The following is a 20873-nucleotide window of genomic DNA, read 5'->3' as shown; positions in this document are numbered from 1 at the left end:
TTGCCCGCCCTCTGTAATCTCTTGGGACCATGGCCACTGATCCTCTATGCTGTGTGGTTGCATTCCTAGCCACGGCCAACAGGTGGCAGTGCTGCCTGGGCCATAAGACCAAGCTTAAGGATACCACAGCTGAGTAGGCTTCAGGCTCTCACTCAGGGTTAATGTGGCCTATTAGAGAGCATATGCACCCTCCCCGCCGACCTGGGTTGAGAGTAACCAGCGATCAGGGACCTATGGAGTCCAAGGCAAAGAGAGGGGAGAGTTGAGACCTGAAAGGAGCCAGCCTGATGGGACTGGGCATTACCCATTTTTCTGAAACCTTAGCCATTGCTGGGGCTGCTCTGTTCTGGCAGGCTGCATACATTCCCTAGAACCTTGGGCCCTAAGATTCTTGGACTCAGGATATTCGGTGCCATCAAGCTGGGCCTGGGGCTCGGTAGGGCCTTCCCTGAGCTCCAAACAGGTTGTGTCACCAGAGTGCAGAAGGCAGGAGCGGCAGGCTGGACCCTATTCTGTAGTACACACCAAATCCCCCCACCTTAGACGTTGGTGTGTCTAAGGTGGGGGGATTTGGGAAGATGGACGATGGGCCTGGTGCATGACTCTGTGTAAAGGCCTGGACTCACCTGCAGCTTTAAGCACCTGCCTGAGCACCCAGGATGCAGATTACTACCTGGCAGCAGGCAGCTCTGGGGATGACAATTTGATAAAATGCCATCTTCAGTGCTGGCTGCCCAGCTTCCCCGATGCAAGAGTCCACCTTGGACAACTGGGGCTTTCTCCTGAGGCCACCCGAGGATCTAGGCAGTAGCTACACTGGGGTGTTGGTCACTCACTATAAAAAAAGCCGCAGTGGCTGAGATGGTAACTTTGGGCCCTGGCTCAGTTTGGGGGACTAGAAAGGGATAGAGGCTTGGGGTCTGTCTCTTTACCTAAGCTTATGGCTGCTCTTGCTCTAGATTGGGGGATAGAGCTGTGTACCCCCAAGCTCTGACCTCTTCTGTGATTAATGAGCTGACGATTCTGCATCGATAAGGAATTAACCTGGAGCCCCTACCCATCAATAGTCAGGAGTCCGGGTCCCCAGCCCCACCCCCACTCCTGATGGAGTGCTCCAGGGGCCCCCTGAACAGACCAAACCTGCACTGCTTTGCACACCGACATCCAATCCTCTGCCCCACACTGCTGCCAGGAATTAACCCCTTAACTGCTTCTGTCCACATTGCCCCATCACCTAGCCCTTCATACACACAGGCAGCAGCTGTTTATATTGGTTTAATCCATGTCAAATGTAGTTTACAAAGGGAAAGGACAAGTACCTTTGTATAGAATATACAGACACAGCATCACACCATGGGGCCCACGGGAGGGGCAGGGGAGACCACTTTCCCTGGGAACAGTTCTAATCCCAGGAATGGTTCTTGGCAGAAGGCTGGGCAGCCAGAAGCACACTCATCCAGCCCCCATCTCAGCCCCTGCTTCAGCTCGGTTCCCATTTCCTGTGTCTCCCCCCTCTCCCAACTCCTTATAAAGAGCTCCAGGAGCTAAGACTAAGAAGAGGATCGTGTCCGTTGGGGCATGTGCCCCATGTCTGGGGGAAGAAATATACACCACTGAACACCGAGCACATAGGAGAGGGAAAGGGATGCCATGGGGAGAGAGGCAGGCGCCCTGAGAGGTGGATGGGCCGAGCCCCCAGCCAGCCCTGAAGGGGGCACTGCTCCCAGGTGTTCTTAAAAAAAGAAGAAAATCATACAACCAAAGGGGAGGGAACGGAGTGGAGGGCGAGGAGTTGTCCCATTTATACACAACATTGTAAACATACACAGTCTATATTACATGTGCTTCAGTCTGGCGTTTGCATGTCTGTCTGTCCGTCTGTCCGTCTGGGGGCTGGATCTCAGGAGCCTTGCCCCGCTACTCCCCCTTACCTCCACCTCCTTGCCCCACCCTGGGAACAGAACCTGGAATAGGTATGGTCCCAGGCTTGGTAGCAGCCAGCAGGCAGGGCCTGGGCCTCAGCCTCCACTCTGGCTCCAAAGTCCTGTGTGTGTGTGTGTGTGTGTGTGTGTGTGTGTGTGCGCGCACATGTGTGCACACACGAATATGTGTGCGCGCGCATGTATGTACATGGGGAACCTGTGTGCAAGTATGTACAAGGGGGAGGGTCACATCACAGAGGCGGGCAGGTGGGGCTGCTCGCAGCAAGGGCCGCCAAGGGCGGCTAGCTCACAAGTAGATTCTCCGCAGGTCTCCGGGCGCTGTGATGGTGTTGCACTGAGGGCAGAGCTTCTTGGCACCCTGCAGGGAGAACAGGGAAGGCTCTGGTCACACACTACGCAGCTTGTTTGCTGGTGAGAGCACCCGGGCCTGCAGCCATGTCTCCCTGCGCCCATGTATGCTGGCACCTTGGTCCTGCCAGCCCGGGCTGGGGATGCACAGGCGGCCTCTGCAAGCAGGCAGGCGCACTCCTGTGCTGGGGGGACGCCAGGATCAAACCGCCTGGCCAGCCCCGCAGCGGGAGCCCCGGTAATGAGAACAAGGCTGGGTCCAGCTGTGGCTGCGGCGGCCCTAACGAGATTACATGCGGCCTTTGATCAGGACACAGAGCCCACGTCCGGGCCTTTTATTGCTGTCTCCGGGCGACATTTTAATGGCTGCTCCAGAGCGAAGAACAGGGGCAGGAGCAGAAGGAGCCTAGTAATGGCAGGGGGAGGGGCTGAGGCCCTGGTCCTGCTTACCCACAACCAGCCTCCTCCTGACCCGGGATCTCACCAGTGTATGTGACAGAGGGAGCCTTGGGGGTGGGCAGGGGGAGGGGAGCAGGCAGCAAACCCATGGAGGGAGGGAATTTTTTTTTTTGAGGGAGAGAATAAACCTGGTGGGGGAGGAGAGAATGTGGGGGGGGGGAGTCTGGGAGGGTGAATATCCTGGCTTCCTGCTGCTGTGTTCGATGCTCATGCTCTCCCCTGCCCCTCGCACCACCCTCCCCTCAAGCAGGCTCAAGAATAAGCATGGACGTGTGGGCAGCACCAGAGACTGCCCTCCACTCCCCAAACCGCATGCCACCTCACCAGGGTCCGTAGCCAGCACTCCTCGCAGTGCACATGCCAACACTGGATGGATGTTAGGGGCATCGAGTAGGAGTCCTAGGGAAGAGTGGGGCAGAGAAGGGGTCACTCTGAGGCTGGCCCACCCTCTAAAGAGCTCAAATCACAGTGCAAAGGCCCCTTCCAACCCCCAGAGGGCACTGAAGCCTGACCAGAGGCATCCCAGGTTCCCTTTCTCTCACCATACAGATGAGGCATTTGTAACGGTCCCCACGGGATAGCTGCCGTTCAAGTTCCCTGACCCGAGCCTTCAGGGCCTCAAACGTGGTTACAGCTGAATCTTCGGTGATTCTGTAAAGAGGATGGCTTGGTTGGGCAGGCAGCAGGCTGGCATCTTTAACCTGAACCTCCAGCCCACACCTCCCTTGAATTCTAGAAGCAATATATAAATGTCCCCCACATGTCCCTGCTCCCCACCTGCCGAAATCCTCTATCTGAAAACTCCTCTTTCTTGAATTGAACTCTCCACGCTCCTGTTCCTCCACCTCCATCTTGGTGAATTTCCAAACCAGATACCTCGGAACCATTCTCAAACCATTCCTTCCCAGTCACCCTCGACACCTACAATCTGTCATCTAGTTTCTAGTATCTTGGTAGTCTCCACTACTACCTCTGGTCCAGGCCCTCATGGTTTCTCTTACAATTCCTCTCCTGACCTGAATGGCCCCTTCATTCCATTCTCTCAGCACCTAGAATTTTGCAGATTTGACCATTTCTACTTTAACATTTCAATGTTTCCCTCAGAATACAGCTCTATCAAACTTCTTGGAAGCTGAACAGGGACTCCTTGGCCTAGCCCTGGCCCATATCCCTTAGTACCCCGCCGCACGTGATGCTCCATCCAAACCAAACTGAAGCTTCCCACACCCAGCACCATTTTCCACGCCCCTGGCCTCTGGCAATACTTCCTGCTTCCTCTGGCCCACCCCACCTCCTGCCAGCCCCACCGTGGGTGGCTGGTTTCCTGTGCTCTCTGGCACCCTGCAGCGGACCGCACCACAGCAGTGCAACTGCAAACATCCCTGTCTCCCAGGCAAGATGCAGTCTCCCAACCACAGGCTGCTCACGCCACCAGTACTGACCACGGACATTAGCCCACAGCGGGCACGGGAGTGTGAGTAAATGTCTGTTGACCCAAAAGCCAGTCTCACCCCCAGAGTATGAGGTGTGGAGACTGCACAAGTCCCACAGAATCCAAGTCCTGGGCCACAGGACCGCCCTACCTCAAGGGCTCCTTGTTGTTCCTTCCGGGGCACATGAGATGCCCTGAGGGCCCTCACCTGCTGTTCAAGCTCTGCCCATGAAAGTCCCTGTAACTTCTGGAAGGCTCTTTGGGTTGCGGTCCTGAACAGTGAAGAGCTAGGACTAGCTGAAGGAGTGGGGTGATCCCTCCTACCCCTTCTGAAACAACTGAACAGAACCTAGAGGAACTCAGAGAAGAAGAATGCTGCCTGGAGGAGCAGAAAAGATGCTGCTAGAGATGGGCCTTAGGGAATAATAATGATGATAACACAAATAAAAGAGCCAAAATTTATTAAGCGCTTACTAAATGCCAGCGATTGTACTGAGGGATTGAAAATTATTATTTTATTTACACCTCACAAAAACCCCATGAGGAGATTGTAATATTCCCATTTTATATATGAAGAAACTAAAGCAGCAGAGGAACATGAAGCAGCTTGCCTATGGTTCACACAGAGTGGGGGAGCTGGGATTCAAACCCGAGACTGCTGTTGTGATCCATCGATCACTCTGTGACTAACATTACAACACTGACAATATCCAGGAGGAGCAGGGTCTCTAGGCCCAGGGAACGGGACCGGGACTGGGAGAACAAAGGCCAAGAGATCCATGTGGCCGTAAGGCTCACCCATGGGTAAGTGTTAACGTGGGGAAAGTGGGGGAAGACTTTGGAGTCCACAATCTGAAAGTGAAGCTGATCTCACAGGCAACGGAAAGCTGCTGGGCCCACCGGAGGAGGGTGGTAAGAGGGACCAGTCTGAGGGGAATCGTAAGTGTGGCGCTGTGGGGGCAGAGACGTTCTCCAAGGATGGCCTGTTCGGCCGGCTTGGAACAGAAAACTGCCGCAGAAAGCCCAAAAGCTTACAGGTGGTATTGGCGTTAAGTGATATGAGGGGGCATGGGGAGGATGGTGGGTAACATTCCATGGGCAGCAACAGACTTTGATCTCTAACCTTTCTCTCTTAGGGCACCAGCAGCAACAAAGAAGAGGAAGTCTTGGTGTTGTGTCCTTGTGTCAGGGATGCCCTCAATCTATTACTCCATGGGTCCACAACTCCCTCTACCCTGCCTCTATCCATGGAAGCTGCGAAGGGAAGGACTCCGGCTCCTCTGACACTGGCTGATGCTGCAAGTGTCCACTCAACTTTCCAGATCTGGAAAGCCCCTTCATCAGCCCCCTGACCCGGACAGTGCCACTAGGTGCCAGCACAGCTCTTCCCCTGGCGCTCTGCCCAATGCCACATGTGCCATTCTCATCTGGACTATTGGTGAATTTCTGCCAAGGAGACAAGGTAGCTGTGCTCCCTTTCTCTCTAAGGACCAGGCTAGGCATCTGCCTGGTCCTATGTAGTTATTTCAAAAATTGGGACCCTGAGGCCTGGACGGGGGACAAAGGCCCAGAGCAGAGCACTCTCAAACTCTGTATCAGAGGAATTAGAGCTAGAAAGGCAAAAAGGATGGGGCCAGGAGAGGATGAAGCTATCTCCCCCATCATCTCCAAAAGCTCTATAGGCCACATCCGACTGCAGAGCCCACCTTACTGTGGACTTGCTCGGTAAACACCTGGTTGGTATCTCTGCTTTGGTACAATACCTGGTTCTCCAGTCCCTGACCCAGGCTACTTGTGAGTTATTCCTGACACCCTCTGGGGCATGGGGTAGAGAATTTCCTGGAAGCAGCCATGGCGTCCTGCTTCGCCTGGGTTGTGAAAAAGATCTAGGGCGGGAACCCACGTTGTGTGTACCAGGAAGTCATGGGGACTGACAGGTCTCAATCTTGGTGGGGCCAGACCCGGTGGAGATCTCCACATATGACTCATCCCAGAGAACCTCGCCTACTGGTGCCTGTGCTCATACAGGTGGGACAGAAGTCCCAACTTACCCAGCTTTGGGTGGGTAGTACCTTCATGGATGGCCACTGGCTCTGGCCCCCACCTCCCCCTCGGGCGCCATCCCTGATTAATGATCTTGTCTTTCTGATTTATGAGCAGCCCCTCCAGACAAGGGTGGGCGCCCCTTACGGCCCCGCCCGCCCCGCTCAGCTAGAGTAGGAGAGAATTATTAAATAAACATCCATACGTCATCCCCCCCCACACACAAGCTGGTTGCGCCGAACCCGTGCGGCCCGCTCCAGCACTGACACGGAGCAGCTGCGGTGATTCATGGGCAGCCGGGCCCCGAGCCGCGGCCCATACATCATGCCAGCAGCACTCGCGGCCCCGGCCGAGATAAACTGATCAACCACAACGGGCTGGAATGAATTTATGACAACACAAAATGGAGGGAAACAAATGGGAGGTGACCCTGGGCCACCGACCCAGCCCTGCACTGGCCTGCAATCCACTCTCCTGGCAGGAGGCAAGATGGAACACTGGCCCTGGAATGAAGAGGCTGCCTTTTAACCCCAGGCAACCTATCCTCCAGCAGAGAGAGGGGTGGGGTGTGGAGAAGTAAGCAGTGGCCAAGAGCAGCAACTCCAGGCAGCTACAGCCGGACAGTGCCACTTCTAGGTGCCAGAACTGGCCTTGCTTGGGCTTCTGGAAAGGCGGTAAGATGCCCAGCTGATTTCAAGTCCTTGTGGCTCCTGGGGATCCAGGCTGGGGCTGGCCAGTCTCATGTGAATTGCTAACGGATCTCCTTTCCCTCTGCCAGAGAACCCAGGCCAAAAATTCCTTACCAGAAGTGATGAGACCCAATGCTCCTGCCTAAAATCCACTGCGAGCGCCACCCGGGACAAGAAAAATGAAACCAATTTAGCTCCCGATTAAGAAACAGAAACTGGAGATGAATCAAGTGCGCTGGCTGGGCTGGGCGGCCATACATCACATTCCCGGGTGGAGGCCGCCGCAGCGGGCAGGCAGGCGGGCGGACTGCTCCTCCCTCCGCCAGGACTCCCAGGGCAGTGGCCCAGCGATCAATTCACAAAGTCACGCTTAGCACCAGCTGGGCCCCACTGCTGTCGTGTGCCCAGGACCGCAGGACTAAGCCATGCTCTGGAGGGCCAAGAGTCCTGGCAGAAGGCCTTCCTGCTAACAGAGAGCCCCCCTCTCTCCCCTCCCTGAACTGCCATCCCAGGGGCCCCTCTCCTGGTCGGACACTCACTTCTCGATGTCACTATTCTTGCAGGTCTTCTGCATGGCCTCCTGCTTGCTGCTCTCACCGTTGCTGGTAGATGGCATCTCTGCTGGGATAGAGGGGCAACTCATATTCTGGCCAGACTGGGCAGCACAGGTGAGGGACTGGGCTTGAGTCAGTCACCACTACCCAAAGGATGTCCCCTTTTCCCCACTACTCTCAAGGTGGGTCAGGACTTACCATCACTGGCCCATTTAGAGAACTCAGGTGTGATGCGTGTGCTAGGAGGGCCGCCACTAGGGAAAGGAGGGGAAAAGAACAAAGTGAGCCCTAAAGGCAGGCAGAGGAGCCCTGAGGGTGGGTATTGGGTTGACTCCCCCACCTTAGGACTTTCCATCCCTCTACCCCACCCACCCAAGCCTGTGCCCACACTTGCTTTAGAACTGCGCCCCGGAGTGCCTCTCTCTCCTTGGCTTCACCAGGCTCCTCGCCTGTGCAGGGAATGACGTCAGCCTCTGTGTATCTGGCATAGTGGTCAAGGACAACAGATCCTAGATTGCAGTAGGCCGTGAAGGTTGAATCCTGGTTAAAGCTTTGACACTGACCCCAAAGTTTGCGGGGGGGTGGGGGGGGGTGGGAGGAGGGTATAGGCAAGTACCAGAGCCGCTGGCTACTTTTTCAATTCCCTTTGGCCTGTCCCACCAGCCCCATCTTGTCCCACAGTGCCCCAAGGATACTGCGGCTTCCCATATTCCAGAGTGTCATCCCCATCCACATCCAGGTCAGCGTCGCTGTCCGGATTCTCTTTGCCGCTGCACATGACGAAGCCAGAGCCTGTGGGAAGCAAGACATGAGTAGGACCGGGGCGAACGAGACTACACCAAGCGTGCCCCTTCTGATGCCTCTAGGTGAGGCTTAAGTTTGGAGCCAGGTAAGGCCCAGACAGAAATTTGGGCCTGAAACACAGAGCCAAATACTTAGGTACTCTTGGCTCTGACATTTCATTTCCTTTCACTCTTCCTTTTCCTCTGCCACTTCTTACTGCTCCTGGTGGTCTCTGCTCATGAACTAGCCCATTCATATACTATGTCAGGTCCTCAGGAGACACTCAAGCTAGCCTGCTGTCCACCTGTCTTCCAGATCTAGTTAGAGCAGTAAGAGGATACAGAAATTCATGTCTGTAGAGCCACCCCCACGCAAGACCTGGCCATCCCCTGTGTCCCATGGTCCACTGTGACAGTCCATCAAAAGGAAGAGCAAACTGGCTAGGGCTAGTCAGAGCCACACAGTGAGACCCCCAGCCAACGTCCTGATTTTGGCCGCCAGGTCCTTGCCAGCAAAAACACCAGGCAGCTGTTCAAATATTTGGTGTCTGAAGCGCCTGACATTAATTATTCATCTCCACCTCACTCAGCCCAGATTCCTGGACAAGTGCAGTTAGAAAGGGATTAGGAAGGGACAGACAAGGGAGGATAGGCACGCACACCTGCTTCTCAAAGCAATCCACAAAGGCAACCAGGCTGGGTGGAGGCAGGGCCATAGGCCAGGCAGGTGGGTGACCCTACCAAGGTGTACTTGGCCCAAGCACAGGCAGACCCTTGGCCAGTGGGGACGGGTGAGCTGCTCAAGCCACATCAGGGCCCCTTACCTGATCCTGTGCTCTGACACCCAGGATCACCCTTCCTGATGAGCATGGTTAGGGGCCACAGAGCCTTTTCTCCCTCCCTGCCCCTGTCTCCGCCCAGTGGTCTCAGACCACATCCCACTGGCAAGCACAGCAGTCCTGCCAGGATGGAGAGAGATGAAAACAGTGGGATCTATGGCAAGCAGAATTGGCAAGGAATCCTCAAAGAGGCGAGGAAGCAGTTTGGGGTTCTGATGATCTCAGAAAGGTCTTCTTGTCCGTTCTTTCCACTTTCATCAAGACAACAGTCTTATGATGGGTCCTCAAGCCTTTTGTCTGTTCCTTCATCCTGCTTCCCAGATGGTTCTGACCCTTCCTTTCCTGGCTCCAAAACCAGCTATGGTCTCCCACCGCATGTGTATCTTCTCAGCCAGGCCCAGCAAGCTGTGGATGTTCCTACTTGTCCACCTTTGCTCTTTCTTCATTGTCGCCCCAAGCACCCCATGCCTACACACACACTCTTTACTGAGCCTCACACGGCCCTGTTATGTCCTGCTCTGCAGACTTTTGCTCATGCTTTTCGCTCCATGTGGAATGTTCTCCATCTTTTAAGCCTGTTTCAAGACCATTTTTCTTCCTGATCTTCTTTCCCCCACCTACGCCTCCCGTCTCTGGTCTCTCAAAGATTTCATCCATACCGAAGTCAAGTAGCACGAGGGAAAGCGAGATGCTAGGCACTGGCTAAGCTCCCCTCTGCACCCCCCCACCCCCGCCAGCCCTCATCTCCCCTCCACACTGAGGCACCAACAAACTCAAGGCAGCAGGCAGGTCATCAGCGGGGCCATTAAGCTGAGAAAACACCAAGTTACAGCTCTGTCTCCTATTCACGGCCAGGTGTCCTGACAAGCAATTCCCTCCCTGTGGCTGAGTGGCACCTCTATAAACCCTCTGACAGTTTAGGAGACAAACTCTGCCATCAATCAGAATGGAGCTATCAGGTTCACTTACAGCCTGTGCCCCCGAACCCTGCCAAGGCTCCCTCCCCCAAGTACACACAGTTCAGCAGCCAGCCTCACAGCCTTTGCCTTGGCCAGGCCCTGCCCAGCCCTGCCTGGTGAGTGTATGAGAAGGAAAGCAAAGGACCCATGGCAAAGCTGAGAAAACGGTACCAGAGAGCTGCCAGGAAAAGTCCTGGTTTCTCAACACAGAAAGCAACCCTGTGGCGTGAAGTCCTCTCCTCGGCCAGGCCTAGACCAGGACTCCCACCCCAGCAGAGCACAGCCACTGTGCTTTCCCTGACCCTCCATGTCTGTCTGTGCGCCACCGCCTTCGTACATCTTGTTATCTCTTCTCCTTCCTGGTTTACAGAACAAACGCCTGCTTATTCTGCAAGTCTGACCTAGCTCAGCCATACCTCCTGCTAAGAACTCACAGTGCCTATGCACACAGCTGCTCCAGAAATACTCCAACATTCTTTCAACCTTTACTGAGTTCATCCACAGTCTGGCCTGGCACTGGAGACACAAGAGTTTCAAGATCTGATCTCCACCCGTGAGGTGCCGAGTGTGAAGACTTCCCCAGGTATTTCTATGTAGGTGTCCCTTCCTTGGTGTCCACCCAGACTTCCGTGCAAATCCAAAGTCATATTTAACTACATGTACTGTCATGGTCCCTCATCAAACTGCAAGCCCAGGTCGGACTCACTGCTGTGGTCTCAGCAGCATGCAGCAGAGCTGGCCAGTGATGGCTAAAATGCTGACGGCGCTGTCCTGTCAGGTCCTGAGAGCCCTATGTCCGAAAGGAGGCAGAGGCCTCTCAGGATATAACCTTCCCTGTCAGACCTCAACCCCAGCTGGGCAGTGACGACCTGCCAGGCAGGACAGAGAGCATGGCACATCTTATCCACCAAGGAAAAGGCCTGTCTCTGATTTGTGACCCTGACCCCATCCCCCTGTGGAGACAGATGTTGGGAACCTCTCCCTACCCCACAGGTGTTCAGAACAGGCTGCTACTGCCAATTTCCCTCTTATGCTGCCCCAGCCTCCTCCAACCTCCTTCCCAGCACATTAAACTTTATTTTCTTAATGAAATGTCACTTGCGGACTTCTGGCAGAATCATAATAAAAAGAAACTGCCATAAAGCCATTTTATGCCGACAGCGTCCCCCCACCCCCCACTTGGCACCCTCCCCCCACCCCCAGCTTCGAGAGGAAGGCTCCATAGCCGTTTTATGTTCTCAGCTACTGGAACATCCCAAGCCAGTACTCAGAGGCAAGATGGCACACACAGCTCCTTTCCAAGCCTCTGGCTCCTGTTCCATGTAGCTTCGGGGATAACAAGCAAGCTGCCGCTCCTGCTGCTGCTATCCAGGGAAGGGACTCAGCTCCCAGGACCTCCAAGATGACCTGGAGGACCCTTTAGTCACCAGGGGAGGCCCCTTGCTATGACTCAACCCCAGCTAGAGTGGCGCAGTGTGCTGAGCTGCTGTCTCTAGGCAAACAAGGCTGCTGGTCAGCGATGCTCAGCAGAGTGGGTTCTGGGAGGGGAGGCAGTGTGAAAAATCCCTTCCCTCCAAACAAATACTTAGCAACAGAGAGGATTAAGTGCAAAAATGATAAGCAAGTCTAAATTTTATAAAAATGACCTCTCCCATAAACTCATTTCTTCCTGGGTCATCAAGGAGAAGAAAAAAAAAATCAGTGTTAATTTAATCAATTGATTAGGCGATCGATTGAGAAACTGGAGATGCCCGTTTACTGGGGGCACTAACGTCCTGGAACCCGAAACCACAAAAAAGGAGCCATCAATTTCCTCACCTGCTGCTTCTAACAAAACCTGAGCCCAGGGAGAAAGGAAAGTCTTGGGGCCCTTCAGAGGCCATGCTCTTGGGGAGGGGCGGGGGGGAGAGACAGGGGCAGCAGTTTCCGGAGAGTTTTACACTGGAATTAGTTACAGATGCAGTTACGGTGTCTTGTGTAAACGCCATCGATTGGGGAGCTGACAGTCTGGGGAGCTGCGATGCGGGACAATCAATCGGCCTGCAGTGTCACCTGCCACCTCGCTGAACAGTTGACAATGCAATTATCCAGTGTGGAGGCAGGGAGTTGGCGTGTGTCAAACGCACTTAGCCACTTTCCGGGCCTCCTCAATAACGCGTTTCACTGCCTCACGTCAGGAGAGACGCAGAGAGACAGACGCCGTTTAAAACCATTGATACTTGCTCCTTCTGCCTGCACTCCCTCTATCCCAGCTTAACAATTGTGTTCCAAAAGGCGATTAAATCCCCGTCAGTTGCCACAGGGGACAGAAGGTGCCCTGCTCCCTGCCACCTCTCCTCGCCCCTCCCACCAAGCAACAGTTAGAACTAAAGGTGGTAGGAGCTAGAAAACAGAAGCCCCAGCCCTCCCTGTCCCAAGACTGCCTCCAGCAGCTGGCTGCTCCAACATCTGTCACTGACCGGACCACGCAGCACGGTTACACTGTGGATGCTTTTAGTTACAGGGGTCCTTTCTTTTGGGAACTAACATGCTAGAGGGGGCAGCAGCTAGGGGAAGGCCTAGTTCTGTGCCCTGGGACTCACGGTACCTCTCAGCTCCTGACCCAGGATCTGGTGATGTTTTAGCAGGCCACAGCTCATTAAAAAATCGGTGCCAGAGCTGTCCTCTCTGTGAGATCTCATCCCAGGCTACTGGGAACCAGCCTAAATCCAAGAGAGGAACTTGAGAAAGATGGAGTCACCAGGCCAGGATCTGGGGAGGGCAGAGACCTGCACAGCTGGGCCTCTAAGTACTGTCATTCTCCCTCCCCTCCACCTGTTTGATTCAAAGGGGCTCACTGCTGGATTCTAGCGAAGCATTTCCTGTCAGGGCTCAGACACAGCCACAGCACCCTCTAGTTCCTGTGCAGTCTCCTGGGAGATGTTTCCATCTTCCACACTCTTGTGACTGCCCCCATCACTGTTACCTTATCTGAAACCAACCATTCCCATGTCTTCTCTCTAGCCTGTCCATTCCAGACATGATGGGCTCCAGGCTCCCCAAATCCAGCTGAGTGAACTTTCAACAGCAACCAATACAGGGGAAGGATCAGAGCTCACCATAAGTCTCTTTTTGAGGACCCAGGAGCTGGAGACAGGAAATGTGGAGAGGTGTGGCTCACTCATCACATACCTCTCTTGGCTATAGAAAGGAGCAGGTTTTTGTCCCAAGGGGCTGTATCATTAGGTTCTCACTGAGGCCTGCTGCTTTAGCCCAGAAGCCCTTTGCTCTGCCCAGGGCTGGCATGGTGCCCCAGAAGAGGATCTTTTTCTAACTGCTAAGCTCTCTCAGGGGAATGTTGGGGAAGCTCTAGGCTCCATGCTACCCTTTATGCAATTCTAATGCTGGGTGGGGGAAAGAGCAGTAGCAGACTAGCAACCCTAAGGTTCTGAGAGGACATCAACAGCTCAGGCACACAGCCCAGGATTTCTCTGAGAACTGGGAAGGCCGCGGTACTTCCTAGATACTGAAAGTTTTAGGTCTTCCGACCTGTCTTAAAATCTTTATTTCCTTTAGCCTCTTAAAGAACTGTTTTTAGCTGGACCTACCTTGGTGCTTGCTGCCTGCTTACCTGTTCTGTCTTGTCTTTCATTTTGTTCTAGAGTCCCAATTCCAAGCACTCCTGGGTCCGAGCTACCTAGGCTTTGCCCTTGATAGCCACAGATCCGTCTTCAAGGCCTGTTCCCCTCAGCCAAGTGTCTCCACCAAAACTCTTGCTTGTTCCCTAGCTCCACAGCAGATTACACTCAAGGTAACAGATCTGCTCCATCAGACCAGTTCCCAGTAGGCCTGGTGGGAAGCTTGCTGAGGATGACGAAGGGGCCCCGGTCTGGGAGGAGGGATAGGGGATGATCGGATACAGGAACTTATCTGCAATTCTTCAATTCTTTCATATCTAACAAGGACAGCAATCTCTGTTCTGTCAGCACGCACAGCGCAGCTTAAATGGGCCTCAGCACTCGCCCGCTCATCCTGCCTCTGCTCCCTCTCTCTGAAGTCGGCTGGGCAGCTTCTTCAGCCGGCGTTATCACTCCCTCTAACCGGTCTTGGCAGGCAATCTAATTCCTCCTGAAAAGGTCACCGCCATTTTAACTGCCTTTCAATCACATTAAGCACGCGCTGCCCGGCTTGCGGCCCGGCCCGCCCGGCGGGCGATCAATGCGCCGCACTGACACCAGCCCGCCTGGCGGGGCCACACCCAACCCCCCCAAGAGTTGGGGCCTACCGGTCCTGGCCAGGGAGGGTAGACTGACAGATGGCCAGCTTCTGCAGCCGGGGTTTCAGGGGCAGAGGCAGTCAGGATCAACCAGGGCCTCCTTTGATGCCCCCCTCCCCCCCACCGAGGAGCCTCAGCCTCCTCTGCTCCACTGCGCCCCGCTCTCTGCCTCGTGGCCCCCGCTGATCTTGCTGTAACACAGCCTTTCAAGTCTGCCTGTCTTTTGACTGCACTAAGCTGTTTAAGAGGCGGCAGCAGCTTCTATCAGGCAAGCTGGAGCCATTCTCTGCAGATAAAGGCACCTCCGGCCCTGCTCCCTCTTCAAGCCTCACTCTCATTCTCGCTCTCCAAACCGCTCAAAGAAAAGCCCCCTTTGAACTCCCCTCAGGAATTCTTGAAAGGAACAACCTCACAGTGTAAACACTCAGGGAAAACTGACACCCGCCCAGGGCCTAAGAGCACCGCACACTGGCTCTGCAAGTGTGTCCCAGCGCAGGGGAAGGACCGTCAAATCAGCAGGCCCCGTCTGCAGCTGTAGCCCCTGAAAGCCTGGTCTGGTGCCCAGAAGGCCAGGTCCAGTTCGGTGCCAAGAAACCTAAGAAGTTGCCACAGTGATGGAAGATATATCTGTAGCTGCCAACAGAGTGAACCCAGAGCTGCGTCCTGCAGCTGACCCTGATGGGCCACCGCCAGACACCTGTGTGTCCCATTCCCAGGATCCTGGGGTTTTTGCTGCTCATCCTTCCAGGGCCTCAGACACTCTAGAGCTCCAGGACAGGACCAGAGTGACATGGCAAATGAACTTTCTCCAGCTCAGGGTGGGGCAACGGTTTAGGCTGATTTACCATCCTGCCTGATACCTTCACTATCCTGACTGACCCCAAAGGCTTGGGGAATGAGAGAAACCCAGAGGCATAATGCCCGACCTGAACTTGGAGGCCTTTCATGTGTCCAGTCTGCACTGCACGGCGCTATGGAGACCACTCCTTGGGACCGGCCCATGCAGCATGGCCCTGACAAGACAGAGACCCTCTTCCTGGCTACTGTGAAGTTCCCCAGGGACCCACCAGTACTCCCACGGGTGTTGCCTGGAGAACTGGAGGCAGACAGGAAGCAGACTGGTTCACTCAATGATCGTGAGTCCCAGGGCCGGCTGTGCTTGTACAGAAAGCGGAGAGCTGGAGGCCAGGAGGCAGACTCTTTCCCTCTTCCCCTGACCAGAGCAGGGGAGTCTGACAGGAGGACATGACCCTAGGCAACTGGCCAGTCTACTGTATGACCTAGTTGGGGGGGGGGGGGAGACTTCCACTTCCACTGGGCGAAGCCACATCCCTCCAAGGAGCTAGGAGGGCAATGGAGCTGTGCAGTGCCCTGAGGACCCCTGTGTAGTAACAGGGGCGAGCCCAAGGGGAGCAGGGAGCAGCTGGGCCCAGGCCCCTCTTGCTTCAGGGCAGAGGGCACCCGGGGAGAAGGGATGGGATCAGAGCTAAAATTAGATTCCCCAATGAAGCTCATGGGAGGTCAAATTTTGCCATAACTCACTCTCTCCTCTGTAACTGATTTCCCTGACGTGGGGCTGAGGAGGAGGAGGAAAATCCAATGTGTTTGCCTGGAAGCCCTCAGGGCCCCCAGTGCTGGAGGTGTACAGCAGGTTGCTGGATTCTCATTTATCAGCCTTAAGAGGGATGGAGTGATAAATGCATAACCGTCCCTTTAATATTTTATGCAGGTGCTAACGCGGCTTGGCTGTCACCTTCAATGCATCACCCGAGGCTGAGAGCCCCCCTCGTCACTCCTAGCTTGCAGCCTCGATTCCATTTCCCCACCCAAATACATCCATTTTAATATGCACATCACAGGCAGGCAGCACGGTCACAAAGGAGCCCCGCCAGCAGCAGTTCCCACGTGGTGGAACGGATGACCAGCCACCAGCCCTGGCCTCTCGGCTCCCAACAGATGGATACCCAGCAGAGGCCCGGCCACCAGAGCACCAGTGCTTTACATGTCAGCCGCCTGTACCTCGGAAACCACCTTCCAGGAGAGTGGTGGCCCGGATCCGCTTCTGCCCGCACCACTCATATTCCTCAAAGCGGTTGCTGTTCTCGTGCTCGATATCCACAGCATCATCCTCGGCCATGCAGGAGCCTTCCCTCTGTGAAGAGCAAAGCAGGACCATGTGGGTTCCAGGCCACCACCACCTGCTCCCCCAGGTCTATAAGAAAGGCACAGCCCTGGCCCCCAGGCTTTGGTGGGTCATAACCCAGCTCTTGGCTCCTTTCAAGGAAACCAATCCAAAAGTCAAAGAACCTTTGCCTCTTCCCAATAATTTTCTACTGGAGCCCCAGGGAAGGAGTGAAAGTGTGAAAGCAAAGGAAGAGGATGAAGAACGGAGAAGCAGCAGCTGCTGAGACCACACGGGGACCCCAACACAGCCCCTAAATCTGGGGGCAGTCAGCAGCTAGTGTCAGGGAAAGCGGGGGTGGGGGAGAAGAGGTAGGTAGGGATGGCCCCTCTACCTTCGAAAGGCAATGCTCCACATGCCTACTCATCTCCTGCTCCGATCCTGCCAGGGGGCGGTTGCACAGGGGACATACCTGCCCTTCATCTTGCTTCCTCCGTTTCATTTTCCCAATCCGAGCTGCATGGAGAGACCGAAAACAAAGCACAGAACATGCAAAAGGTCACTGGAGCTCCCAGGATCCCCGTGGAGCTGACACATCCTGACCTCTTGCCAGCCATTAGCCCTTTTGTTCAGGGTCTGATCTGGCCCTCATTACGCAGCACCTCTACTCTTTGGGGACTGAGTCTCACCAGGAGCACCTGCGGAGGAGACTGGTGCTGGGCCAGCAAAGTGTCTACTCTTTGGCCACAGATGGCTCAAGTTCAACCCATACCTTCCTACCTGTAGTGCTTAGTAAGTCCAATGAGCAAAGACTTGAAAAGTTGCTAAGTACCTGCCCAGAAGGCCAAGACCGTGGGTTCTCTTAGCAAACATCTCTTGGCTAGAACCCAAGGTCCCTGCCAGAGGGCCAATTTGTCCTGCTGTTCACTCATCAGCTAAAACCCCTTTTGTTCCTATGCCAAGGGCCCTGAGGCACTGCCCTTAGTGTCCTACCTAGAATCTCTCAGAACAATTTTCTCTCATGTCCACTGGTCCCATTTAAAAAAATTTTTTTTTGTGGAATGCTTCATAAATTTGCATATCAGCCTTGTTTCGGGGCCTTACTAATCTCTGTATCGTTCCAATTTTAGTATATGTGCTGATGAAGAAAGCAATTTACTGGTCCCATTTTACAGAAGAGGAGACTGAGGCCCAATCATAAAGGTATAGAGGATCTGAGTCAGAGAGCCCAGGGTACCTTGAGAGGACAGCCTTCACTATGCCTACCCAAACCTGTTCTATCATTTCTAATCAGTGCAGGGGGCTGGCAGGCCCCCAGGCAGACGGCTGCCTGCCATGCTGTCCCACAGGGGCTCAATTCCAAAGTGCACACTGTAAGCCCCCAGCACTGCTAATTAATGCTGAGAGATGCAATAATTTCTAATTAGCTCACTAATCCCTCTCTGCAGCCCTCCTGTCACTGAAGCAGGAAGGGGTCAAAACAAGGGACTGCCACCCTTCCCATGCAATAGCAGGAGGAGAGATAGCCACTCTGAGATCAGACTGACTGGGGGCTGTGGGAGCCAGCCAGGGAGAACAAGGTTCCCACTGCCAGGCCAGGAAGAACTTTCTCATGGATATTGACCCTGGTGGGAAGCTCTTGAATGCAGTATTGGGAGGGGGACACAGGTGAAAGCTGATGTTCCAACTTAAAGCTTCAGCTGTGTATTAGGCTCAGCATCAAATACCTTACACAAAGTAACTCATTTAATTCTATGTTCAACCTAAAGCAAGGCTGCATTATCCATTTTAACAGAAGTCACTTAAGACTCAGAGAGAACAAGGCACTTGCTCAAGTAGCTAAAAAGTGGCAAAGAGAGGAGAAGTCATGCCTGACTCCACAGGGAGATTGCTCTTCCGTCCTGAGTACCACACCCACCCCGACTGATTGCAGCAACGAAGACTGATCCCGGAGTATGCTAGGGCACTAAGAATATGCACATATACCTCTTGCCTGTTCGGAGGCAGGGAACCACTCCAACTCCAAAATAGTTGCTCTAGAAAGACCCAAACCAAGTGGAAAGCCATCACCCCACCAGAGATGGCATGGAGTTTGAGAAATCTTGATCTGTAGCCTGGCCTGTATCTTCACTTTCCTGTGCTCTCTCTATAGGAGAGGGGACTATGTTCTAGTATCCACCTTAATTTTATAGACAAAGATCTAGATCCCTTTGCCTTAACTGTCCTAACACTTGGTATTTCAGGCCTGAGCCACCTTTGCACCCTGCATCAAGGGCTGGGATGGAGAAGGGATGGTAGACATCAGAAGGGCAAGGGGCCCTAATGGTTCTTGAAGCCCATAAGGAGCAGTGTGCCAATACGAAGGTCCTATGACAGACACAACTGAATAAAGAAATGAATCTTACAGATCTGCCAAGAAGAGCATGATACTGGGCACTGTTCTTGCCCAAGCCACCCAGGACAGAAGATCCTGTATAATCCCAGGAAAGCACCTGATGGGCTGAACAGCATCTGAAGATTCTCAAATAAGCAAGCAGGTTTGGTTTAACTTGCAATTCATCAGGTGCCTGGGTGGCTCAGTCACTGTGCGCCTGCCTTCTGCTCGGGTCATGATCCCGGAGTCATGAGATTGGGCCCTACATTGGTCTCCCTGCTCTGAGTCTGTTTCTCTCTCCCTCTCCCCACTGTTCCCCCTGCTGTGCTGCCTAATAAATAAATAAAATCTTAAAAAAAAAAAAAGGTAACTCACCATTCATCTTTTAAGTTCTGAACTAAGCTTACTAAAGTGTGGGCAGGGAAAGGTCTGTGTTTGTGTAAGGAAGCAGCAAGACAGGGTCACAGAAGCACAGGTTTTGGAGGTAAACTTCAGTTTAAATCATGGTTCAGTTACATCCCAGCTGCACGATTTTAAACAAATCACCTTTATCTCTCACAGCCTCAGTTTCCTTATCTACAAAATGTGTTACCACCTTCTCAGAAGTGTTATGATAACGATGATTAACATGGTGTCTGCCTATGATGAACGCTTTCCTTTTCCTGATCAGGGCTCAGCCAGGCAGCAGAACCCAAGTGGCAGGAGTTGAGGATCCTGAATGGCCACAGCCTCACTCACTCACCAGCTGGCCCAGAGACCCTAAGCCCCTTATAGCCAACACCCAGACATACCACACCCTAGTCAGCACAAAAAGCTAGGTTCATCCAATTGTGTTCAGCAATAGTAATGCTCCAGAGGTTTGAATTCAAAGGGGGGGGGCACCAGATAGTGCATACATGATGTGCTTTCAGAGAAGGCCTCTAAGAGCTGTCGAGCCCACGCTGATCACCTTTGTGAAATGTGGGCCGACTGATAACTCAAAGAGCCCTGGGATGAGTTAGTTCCTGTTGCCGTGGGAACTCCAGATCTCACTGCATTGTCAAGTCTCAGCAGAGAGGCTGTATTCACACTACTGGGCACTGATTAAAAACTGGAAGAAAAACATTCTCAGCGCCCTGCCGGCTTGTACAGTGAGGTCCCAGCAGTTTGCAAATTCAAAGCTGAGCTCCCGAGTGGAATTGTGTAGCTTGTTCCTCATTCTCTGGTACTTATTGCCCACCAGGGTTCTTGAAGGCCTTCAGAGAGGCGTGGGCAAGAACTGGAACCATAACCTCCATTAGACAGACGGGGAAACTGAGGGCGGCAGCCCTGGTTAGCACAATCTCAGGCGCTGTGACTGCGACGAAGCCAAATGGCCCCAATATCGAAGAGACCCAGGCAAGCCTGGAGCTTCAGGCAGTGAGGGAGGGAGGAGGCCGGGGGTGGGGCGGAGGGAGGGGCCGGGCAAGACTCACCATTCAGTCGGGTTTGCCGGTTGGCTCGCACTCGCAGGAAGGTCTGGGAAAAGATCACGGACAGAAGCAGGGCGGGGGGGAAAAGAGAGGAAGAAAAGCGTCAGGCACAGCCTGAAGCCCTGGCCCCCGCCCCAGCGCTGGACCCGGGTCCCGGCCTGCCCCGCCCCAAACAGCCCGTAAACAAACCTACTTCCTCCCTCCCGCCGGCCCCCCTGCTCCGCCGGCCGCTCCGGGCCCTCGGCATAGCCGCCGGGGGATGCTCTAACGGGACCCCGTGGCCGCCGCACGGTGCCGCCCCAACCCCGGTCTCCGGCGCTCCGGGCCCTGCGGCCGCCTGGCCGGCGAGGGCGGCGATGCGGGCGGATTCCCCCCGGCTGCCCGGCGGCGGCGGCACCTCAGCTCCCACCGGCGGCGGCGGCCATGTTGGCCCTGATCACGTGACCCGCTGCCGTCGCGCGCCGGGGTGAAAGTTCACGATGGGGGGGGCGGCGGCCGGACCAGGACCAGGACCAGGAAACGGCTGCTCGTACTCCGGTAGTAACCGGCTGGGGCCGCCTTGGGGTCCCTCCCACCTTCCGCAAAGCCAACCCGTCCGAGTTTTAGCGACTGCCGGGTCCTCC

General features: G+C 54.5%; 1 protein-coding gene and 1 non-coding gene across 6 annotated transcripts in view; both read right to left on the bottom strand.

Moving 5' to 3' along the window:
• Positions 1 to 1259: 1259 nt before the first annotated feature.
• RNF220 (ring finger protein 220) overlaps positions 1260 to 20873 on the bottom strand; it is a 218326-nt gene continuing 198712 nt past the window's right edge. Inside the window, exons 1-11 of one of the 5 annotated variants that reach the window (XM_045064400.1) lie at positions 20444 to 20699; positions 20254 to 20296; positions 16820 to 16941; positions 16323 to 16455; positions 8164 to 8260; positions 7863 to 7949; positions 7667 to 7722; positions 7454 to 7532; positions 3293 to 3401; positions 3075 to 3149; positions 1260 to 2301 (exon numbers count right to left, since the gene is read on the bottom strand). In XM_045064400.1, coding sequence (XP_044920335.1) covers positions 2230 to 2301; positions 3075 to 3149; positions 3293 to 3401; positions 7454 to 7532; positions 7667 to 7722; positions 7863 to 7949; positions 8164 to 8260; positions 16323 to 16455; positions 16820 to 16941; positions 20254 to 20296; positions 20444 to 20497 — 927 coding nt within the window. In that variant the 5' untranslated portion in view covers positions 20498 to 20699 and the 3' untranslated portion in view covers positions 1260 to 2229. Of the gene's footprint in view, positions 2302 to 3074; positions 3150 to 3292; positions 3402 to 7453; positions 7536 to 7666; positions 7723 to 7862; positions 7950 to 8163; positions 8261 to 16322; positions 16456 to 16819; positions 16942 to 20253; positions 20297 to 20443; positions 20700 to 20873 lie in introns of those variants that run through there. The other 4 variants (XM_013044558.2, XM_013044567.2, XM_013044571.2 and 1 more) reach the window with 4 other exon arrangements.
• On the bottom strand, positions 17468 to 17579 carry LOC123387418. Its single transcript, XR_006601872.1, has one exon. It is a non-coding gene; the product is annotated as a U6 spliceosomal RNA (small nuclear RNA).

This window comes from Mustela putorius, unplaced genomic scaffold (genome assembly GCF_011764305.1).
Source record: "Mustela putorius furo isolate JIRA1106 unplaced genomic scaffold, ASM1176430v1.1 tig00003853_pilon_pilon_pilon, whole genome shotgun sequence".
NCBI lineage: Eukaryota > Metazoa > Chordata > Mammalia > Carnivora > Mustelidae > Mustela > Mustela putorius.
This window is presented reverse-complemented; position numbering and strand designations above follow the sequence as displayed.